At 40.3% G+C, this 9,087-nt stretch overlaps 1 protein-coding gene across 5 annotated transcripts; it reads right to left on the bottom strand.

Annotated features, from left to right (window-relative positions):
• Positions 1-426: 426 nt before the first annotated feature.
• Positions 427-9,087, bottom strand: Tlr10 (toll-like receptor 10). Of its 5 annotated transcripts, none has more exons than XM_013009009.1 (4): positions 9,012-9,087; positions 7,390-7,626; positions 3,960-4,056; positions 427-2,890 (listed from the first exon to the last, which is right to left on the bottom strand). In XM_013009009.1, the coding sequence occupies exons 3-4, from the start codon at positions 4,009-4,011 to the stop codon at positions 975-977; spliced, it is 1,968 nt and encodes a 655-aa protein (XP_012864463.1). In that variant the 5' UTR covers positions 4,012-4,056; positions 7,390-7,626; positions 9,012-9,087; the 3' UTR covers positions 427-974. The 5 variants fall into 5 exon arrangements, with proteins under 5 accessions (XP_012864463.1, XP_012864465.1, XP_012864462.1 ...); XM_013009011.1 differs by lacking the exon at positions 9,012-9,087 and adding an exon at positions 8,740-8,756; XM_013009008.1 differs by lacking the exon at positions 7,390-7,626 and having other exon boundaries at positions 3,960-4,057.

The raw sequence follows: 9,087 nt of genomic DNA on the forward strand, positions 1-9,087 counted from the left end.
GGCCTTTCACTACTTTTTTTTTTTAATACTGGGTATTGAACTCAGGATCTCACACTCAATAGCTGGTAATCTACCAGGACCCTTACCACTGGTATTTTTGGGTCAGTCAGGGGCTTGAACTCGGTGTGGGCACTGTCCCTCAGCTTTTTCACACAGGGCTTGCATACTACCACTTTGAGCCACAGCTCCACCACAGCTTTTCTGGTAGTTATTGGAAGTGAGAGTCTAATAGGGACTTTCCTGCCCAGACTGACGTCAAACCATGATCCTCAGATCTCTGAGTAGCTAGGATTACAGGCATGAGCTATCAGTACCAAATGATGTTTGTTTTTGAAATATAATTTTGCAAAATTGGAAAGTGCTTATTCTCTGTCTATGATCTGTGAGATGAGAAGGAAGAATCAAGCACAATGAGTAGAAGAAATATACTTGCAAAATGGCCTTTATTTTTCATTTTCTTGCAAAAGAAATACAGATTCAGTCCAGATAACTCAAACATTATGGAAACATATAGAAAAGAAACCAAATCTCCCTGGAATATAACCAGACCCAAACCACTTTTACTATACTGACAGAGATTCTTTTAGACTTTTATTTATAATATATATGAATATAATTTTTCCATACTAGTAAACATAGAACTACCTTACCCTTTTCATGACTACATAATATTCGACTACATGTATATACTATCATTTATTCAGTCTATCCTTATTTTGTAGATAGTAGGGTATTTTTCAAATTTCCACAATTATATACAATATTGAGATAAATACCTTTTCATGTGAACTATTGTAAACTTGTGCAGGTGTTTTAAGGATACATTCTTAGTAATCTTTAGGAACTAACATGATGGGAATAACTAATTTTTTCATTCTGATAGATATTGCCAAATTCCCATCCTAATTTGAGTATCCATTTACACCCCAACACTGAAAGTGGTCCCCAACTTCCGTAGGGGCTGGAGTGGGGGTTTAGAGGCAGTCTGTTCTTATCAGAGAGATGGTGGATCCTCGTGGAGACTCTTGACTTAGCTCTGTGAATGTCTGAAGTTCATGCATTTGTCTAGCACCTGAAAAATTAATATTAATAGCAGCTCTAAGGTTTGCCCAAAAAAGCCCACATTTACGCCTATCCTTGGGCCATTCCAAGTATGCTTTTTTTTCCATGAGAGCTTTCAGCCTATGAAACCTGGCAGGAATACAGTACATGGGAATGGGTTCCAGTAGGATAAGAATGACATGATCCAAATTTTCATGAAGGAGGCTGTGGTGGGCAAAGTAGAGCTCATAAGGATGCCACTCACGCCGGACAAAGCTGGGCGATAAAACGAAGATGGACTTCTGGCTTCTCTCAATGCAGCTCATGATATTTTCATCCATGCTCTTGCCAGGGTCTGCCTGTCTCTCAAGCAGACAGATCAAGACAGAGCCATCTTCTTTCTCTAGACTGGGGATCAATTCATTCTTCACCCAGGGAGAATCATGTTCACTGTATGAAATAAATACATGGAACTGGGCGTGTCTCTCGGGCTGTTCTTGCCTTGTTTTCCTGGCCTTGTGCTGTGTCCATTGGCCCAGCATCCTGACATACCAGAGCAGATCAAAGCGCAGGCAGCAGAAGGCCATAGCCACCCCCAAAACTAGCATGATGGCCATGATGGTGACAACCAACAAAGCGATGTTGCAAGATAGTTCAGGGAGATAGACATCTTTTAAGTGAGTCCCCTTTAGACTCAAGGGGTATTCACAGGTATATGAATCTGACCATCCAACTACCACACCTTCTGAACGTTTTTCAAAATGGATGAACTCCTTTAAGTCACAAGTACAGCGGAATGGATTTTTCCCCGCGTTTAGAGTCTTAATTTTATGACAGCTCTGAAAAAAATCCAGAGATGGACTGACGATTAAATTCATTTCAATGTTCAGTACTGAGAGTCCTGTGAAATGATTGCACCCAGGGAGATCGGTGAGAAAATTCCATGCAATATTTAGCTCTCGTAATGCCTGCAGATGAATCAGCTCTTTAGGGATGGCTTGAATTTTGTTATTATTCAGGTCAAGTATTTGAATACTTCTGGGCAAGCACCTGAAGACAGAGTCAGTGAGTTGATTTGATGACAGATTCATGGTGGTCAAGGTTGCTGGCCACACGCAATCTTCATCCTTTTCATGTTGTAATAGATTTTGGCTCAAATCCAGCTGCATCAGTGGTGTGTTGTTAGCAAAGCGGCTCACTAAGGGAAGCGTCTCCAGCTTGTTGCCCTTCAAAACAAGTGTTTTTAAGTAAGGCAATTGGGTAGGGGTCTTAAAGAGATCGTCGTTTAGGACATTATTGGCAAAATTTAAATATTGGAAGCGTTGAGGATAATTAGGGAAAAGCATGTGTGGCATTTGTGCATCTGATATGGTCAGGTTTTCCACATCCATCTTGGTAAAAAGCAAATAGATTTTATCCTGTGGAATAGAAAACATTCTGAAATGTACATGCTCCAATCTTATAGCTTTCATGGCGGTATTTGAGTAGTCGAATGGATGGTGGTCAAGGTAAACATGACCACCCAAAATCACATTTTGGATCTGGAAATATTCCACAGATGTATGCCAGACAAATTGGAAGATAAGCAGAAGGTCGTGCCAGAGCAAGTCAACTTTACTCAATAAAAGAGTGGATGTCTTGGCACTCTCTAGAGTGAGCGTTGGTAGAGTTCTGTTCCTTACAAATTGGCTCTTGCCATCTATGTTAGTCATTTCTAATATTTGTGACGTCTTAATTCCATCACATAAAAGAGCCCAGAAATTTGTGTTCATTGGTAAGACGATGTGAAGTTTTGTTGTGTTTAAGATGGGCAGGCTACCTTCTTCATACTGAGAAAGAGTTCTCAGGCCTAGGAAGACAGTATGGAGATACAAATGAGCAATTTTCTGGAGATCTGATCTTTGTATTGTTGCTGCACTCAAACCCAAAGTTTCCAAATGTGCCATGTGCTTAAAATCATTAAAAGGCATGGTGTCAAAATCATTAAAAGAAAGATCTAAATGTTTGAGACCTGCCAGTGAATACCAAGTTATAATCTTCAGTCTATTGTAAGACAAATCTAAATATCTTAACTCCTTGTTCAGTGCAAAGATCTTGAAATCCAGCTGTTGGATTCGGTTCTGGCAGAGAATCAGAACTTGCAGTTGGGACATAGAATGAAAATCTGAACTCTGGAGTTGAAAGAGGAGGTTACAGGATAAATCCAGAGTAACTGTGGCTGGGTCCAAGTTGGAGGGAACTTTTCTTAGGGACAAGTTGGAGCAGTTAGTGGTCAATTCCCTTTCTTCAGGCAGCTTTGGAGCCCAGCTCTCTACTGACATGACGAGGTTACAAAATATATAAATGTTTATAGCAAGGCCCATTGTGTTTTCAAGATTTTATCATTCCCTTTCTCACATGAATGATGAATGTCCAATCAAGCCCCTAGAAAGACAGTAAATAATATCAGTGGGATTTTATTGACTTAAGTCCTGTAGGATTTTTAATAATACTAATAATAACAATAACGATGATGATGATGATGATGATAAAGCTAACATCTAAGTATATTCACCAAGAGGTCAGAATAGATTCCCAACCCATATATAATGACTTGATCTTAGAGCCAAGGCTGGTGACCTCCCAACCAGCTACCATGTCCCAATTGTTGAGGCCATCAGGTTTCTCAGACACAGGGCCACACACAGGGAGACACCTCTCTCCTGCTCAGCCTGGGAGCTGCTTTGGCAGGGCAGACTCCATCCTCTGTCCTCACCTCTTCTGATCATCTCAAGGCTTTAAGAAGATGGAAATCAATGTCTTATTGACAAATATTGTGGTCCTTGAATTACTACCGTGGAGTTGCTCTTCACCTTTTGCCTTTAAGGATCTAGAGAGTTCCTGCAGCTAGCTACTACCTGGCTTTCAACAACACTTACCCATGCACTTGCACAACCCAAGACAGATGCAGATGCTTCTTGTCATGTCCATGGGTCTCTGTATGTCATCAGGTTGGTGATCAAAGCAATCTGGATCTCTGTCAAATAATGACGATAATGATAAAAACTCAGTTTCCTTTTCCTGGTTTCCATGCATTGAGATACAAGTGTATTCACTCACTTGCACACCTATATCAGTGTTTACACACCCCCTCCATAGGAACAGTATTTCTACACAGGAGGCAACTCACAGGTGGAAAATTGTGAGGACTTAGGGAGAAGAGTCAGGCTTCAAGTGGTTTGACACACAACAGAGGTAGTTGGAGAACTGACATTTTCACTATATTCATGTTTAAGGTTTGTATTAAGTACCTGTTCTGTCAGAAAGTGTTCTAGACATGAGAAATATCAGGGCGCAGAACAGAAGACCGTGAGTCCCTATACAGCTCACACTCTAGGGAAAGAGTAAGTAAAGAGAGACTGCTTAGGGCTGGGAAGGTGGCTCAGTGGTAGAGCGCTTGCCTTGCATGCATGAGGCCCTGGGTTTGATTCCTCAGCACCATACAAGCAAAAAGAAAAAAGCCGGAAATGGCGCTGTGGCTCAAGTGGTAGAGCGCTAGCCTTGAGCTGAAGAGCTGAGGGACAGTGCCCAGGCCCAAAGTTCAGGCCCCATGACTGAAAAAAAAAAAAAGAGAGACTGCTTAGTGTTCTCTACAGTTTTTGATTCTGTTTTGTTGGTTATGGGACTGAACTCTAGGCCTGCGTGCCATCCCTGAGCTCTTTTTGCTTAAGGCTAGCATTTACCACTTTGAGCCAAGGGCCACTTCCGGTTTTCTGGTGGTTAATTGGAGATAGGATTTGTTGTTGAGGCAAGGTCTTGCCATATAGTGTAGGCTAGCCTTGAACTCATGATCCTCCTACCTCAACCTCCTGATTGCTGGGACTACAGATACATGTATCACTACTCCTAGCTTAAAACACCAGCTCCTAAAAATGTGGACTCAGTAGTATGTAATTTCTTCAACATTACAGTATTACAATATCTTCAGTCCCATTGTGCTTTCAAGGATTTTTCTTTGCTCGGATTTCAGTGCTTCTCTAGAATGAAGTATATACATAAACATAGCATATACATAAACATAGTATGTCGCATACTATGTTTATATTAAATTTAGTATAATAATCAGAAAATGCAAGTGAATATACTATTTATTTTCTGGCAATTTTTCAAACTGTTATAGATGTAAAAATAAGTTTTCCAAGCCAGGCACAGGTGGCTCATACCTGTAATCTTAGCTACTCAAGAGGCTGAGATCTGAGGATCACAGTTTAAAGCCAGCCCAAGCAAAAAAGTCCATGAGACTCTTATCAAACCACTCAGAAAAAGCCGGAAGTGGCATTGTGGCTCAAGTGGTAGCGCTCTAGCCTTGAGAAAAATGAGACTCAGGGACAGCACCCAGGCTGTGAATTCAAGCCCAATAACTGACAGAAAAAAAAAGTAAGTTTTCTAAATATCACTAATAGAAAGCCAATTTCCTAGAGGATTAATGATTGGGTCCATAGCACATAGTGTGTAAATGGAAAGTTTTTTTCTTTTTGCTTTAAAACTTTGTATTATCATTGACTCAGGAGGTGAAGTTTGAAAGGATCACAGATCAAGACCAGTCCAGGCAAAAAGCAAACAAGACCCCACCTCAACAAAAAAAGCTGGGGGTGGAGGGTGTAGTTCAGCTACACATAAGGAATAGATAGAAAAACCATTGTGTAAGTCTATCTGAAAAATAGCTAAAGTAAAAGAGAGGTAGAGCTGTGACTCAAGTGGTAGAGCCCCTGCCTAGCAAGCAGAAACTCTACTTTCAAATTCCTGATCTTGACTTCGGTGCCACTATATGTAAAAAATAATTTTCTATGCACTTGCTCTTGCTTATGAATGTCCACTTAAGTAATGAATTTTTGCCCATTTGTCTACAGACTTTACCCCTTTCTTCATAGAGCTGTCCACCTTACTCCTCCATTCTCTGCACAGGCTCAATAAATAGTTAATAAATATATGTATGTGTGAATAAAGGACTTCACCTCTTTATCCCCCGAGCCCAAGATGGTACATAGTACACTCTAAAAAACATGTGGGGAACAAGTGAATTCATCTTGTGAATTCCCGATATGGCTCAGCGCATCACAGTTCAAGAGTGGGTCTGATGATGGAATCCATAGATCTGTGTTCAAGTTCAGTGTTAACCACACGCTAACTATGTGCTATATCTTCTCAACTAACCTCTCAAAGTGTCTATTTCCTCTTTTCTACAGTGGAGCTTGTGGATAAAATTATCTAGTACCATGACATTTAACCAATGGTAGCACTTCTTAGGCCTAAGACCGGGGTAAGGGAAGGAAGATAGAAATTTTAGGGGAAACATGAGTTCAAGGTCAGCCTAACGGAAAATAGCAAGATTCTATCTTGAAAACAAAATGCAAACAAAAGGTCGGGGCATAGCTCAAATATCAAGGCACTGGTCAAGCTGAGACAAGCCCTGGGCTCCATCTTCAAAGAACTCATACGCAAGATAAATAGTGTTTTAACTTCTACTTCTGTCACATCTTAAATTTCATCTTTTTAAATTAACTTTAAGCAGTTGCACAAAGGGTTTTAATTCAACGTGTCACTTTATGAGTACAAGGCATATTGATCAAAGTCCCTCCTTCTGCCAGTCTCCCCATCTCTCTCGACCCCCTCAATTTTCCTAGTTCCCTTGTCACGTAGTACCCAGAATATGATGACTGCATTTTCCCACCCTCCCTTTCTTTATTCACCTGCCCTCCTCTCTTCAGCCTCCCCCACCCTGACACCTCAAATTCCAGCTTCCTGGTATTCATTTTGTGAGACTGTAGGTTAGTCGTTGAAAGGAGTTATACCATTTGAATTCTCCCCTGCATATGCCATACTTCAATTAATATGTTTGTATATATAGGCATATGACCCTGAATATGTTTACATATACATTTAAAATTTAGCTTTAACCCTCACATCTGAAAGATGTGTCCTTTGTCTCTTTGGGAATGACTGCTTTTTTTTTTTTTTTTTTGTCGATTGTGGGGTTTGAACTCTGGGCCTGGACACTGTTCCTCAGCCCTTCAGCTCAAGGCAAGCACTCTACCACTTGAGCCACAGCCCCACTTCTGGTTTTCTGAGTGGTTTATTCGAGATAAGAGTCTCACGGACTTTTCCTGCCCAGGCTGGCTTTGAACTGAGATCCTCAGATCTCAGCCTCCTGAGTAGCTAGGATTACAGGCGTGAGCCACTAGCACCCGGTGGCTAATGACTGCTTTAAAAAAAAAAAAAACTAAACTGAAAATGGACATAAAATCTACATTAAACAAATATCAGACTTTTTTTTTTGGTAAGGACAGGATTGGCATTACTCATTCATTAACCCTATACCAGGTTCCAGTATGACTTGTGCTGTCAGCTGTAACCATTATGTAGATAAAGGTGATTTCAAGGTCATCCCCTCACAGGGTACATTCTTCCCTTGAAGCATCTAGGCCAGGGAGCCATGGCTGTAGAACATGTAGATTCTTTGTCGATGATTTTCTCTGGGCTAGAATGTCAGGGTTTCCATCTCTTACCTCTGCTTCCCCCTGCTCAATACCACAATGCTATCTGAAACTATAATGAGAGAGGAACTTTCTTTAGACTTCTCTTAATTTAAGAAAATATGAGGTCCTGTCTTCTCAGGAGTACACGTACATTGTAGTATTTGATTAAAGCTTTTTTAAAAAAAGTATGACATAAACTTCGTTGTTACTGTTTTGTTTTGGTATTTGGGATTAAATCCAGAGCCTTGGATATGATAAGTACATGTTGTAACCACTGAACCAAATCTTGGCTCCAAGATAAGCTTTTAATGAAATATGTAGTCAGTAAATAATACATACTACTATTATATTCCTACCATTTCTACTGTGCTGAAAACAGGTAAAAAAGCAGAGAAAGACTTTCGAATAGCTTATGAGTTAAAAGTCCAAATGACAATTGGTGCTTTACCAAGGAATATATACTTACTCACCTAATTTCTCTTTTACTAACAATTCAGAGATGTGGGGAAAGGTTTGAAAACCCACTAAACACTGAATGAATTTGTGAGTTTGTTGTATGTCTGACATGGAGCTATATATTACCCATACATTATCTTCTTGGATCCTTTCAACAAGCCAACAAAATGGTGGCCATTATTATTTCTATTTTATAGATCTAGAAGCTAAAACACAGAGATTAATTTTCCCATGATGATCCAAGAAACTTAAAACCAAATGAAAGACATCTCAAACCCTGAAGTGCAATGGCTTAGATTGTAGAGGCTAGAGGTCCATTAACCCAGCCCACAGCCATGATGGTCTCTTCCTTTCAACCCCGTGCTTTGCTTATGTGAAAATATATTCTTAAATTCAGAAAAATTGAAATAATACTCAAAATGTGCACATCGTTAATGAATAGCTAAGTGCAGGCGATCTGTGAGAAAGATCTCTTCAAGGACTCAGACTTAGAGGTTGTGACCCGTATGGCACTGGACAGCAATCCCAGTGGTCATCTGAGGCTACTCTCAACTTCTGGAGGAAACTGAGCAAGAAGTACAGTGTTCAAGATCCCTCAGATCTGCCCCATAAGTGCACAACTTTTGAACTAGGAAAAGGAACAATTTGCTTGAAGTAGCCAACTGATTTCAGACAGCAGATGTTGTTAACATGTATTACAGGGAAACAAAAGCTACAGGAAACTCACCCTGGTTCCAGCTGGCCTAACTTAATCTGTAGTGCTAGAAAACCCTCAGCCTGTAAGAACCTGCAAGATAATTTCTCAGCTACGTCACTCCTGGTCACTATTCACCAATGTTTAAGCAAAGTAACAAATACTAGAAAATCTGAGTAAGCCCACTTTCCTCCCATCTATATAGCCCCAATTGCCTTCTCTCTAGCCAAAACCCAATCTACACCCTTATTTCTTTTTTTAGCCAGATTCAGAACAAAGTTCTGAAAGTTCAAAACGGTTCTTACCATCATCCAGCTTGTGGTGTCACAGCAGAAGACAAGGTGTGTGGAAGACTCATTGACAAGGTCAGGATTGGCTGTG

Source organism: Dipodomys ordii, unplaced genomic scaffold, assembly GCF_000151885.1.
Source record: "Dipodomys ordii isolate 6190 unplaced genomic scaffold, Dord_2.0 Scaffold8, whole genome shotgun sequence".
Lineage (NCBI taxonomy): Eukaryota > Metazoa > Chordata > Mammalia > Rodentia > Heteromyidae > Dipodomys > Dipodomys ordii.

Coding starts and splice junctions, on each gene's coding strand:
- Tlr10 (XM_013009007.1), bottom strand. CDS start 3,404: ATGGGCCTTGCTATAAACATTTATATATTTTGTAACCTCGTCATGTCA.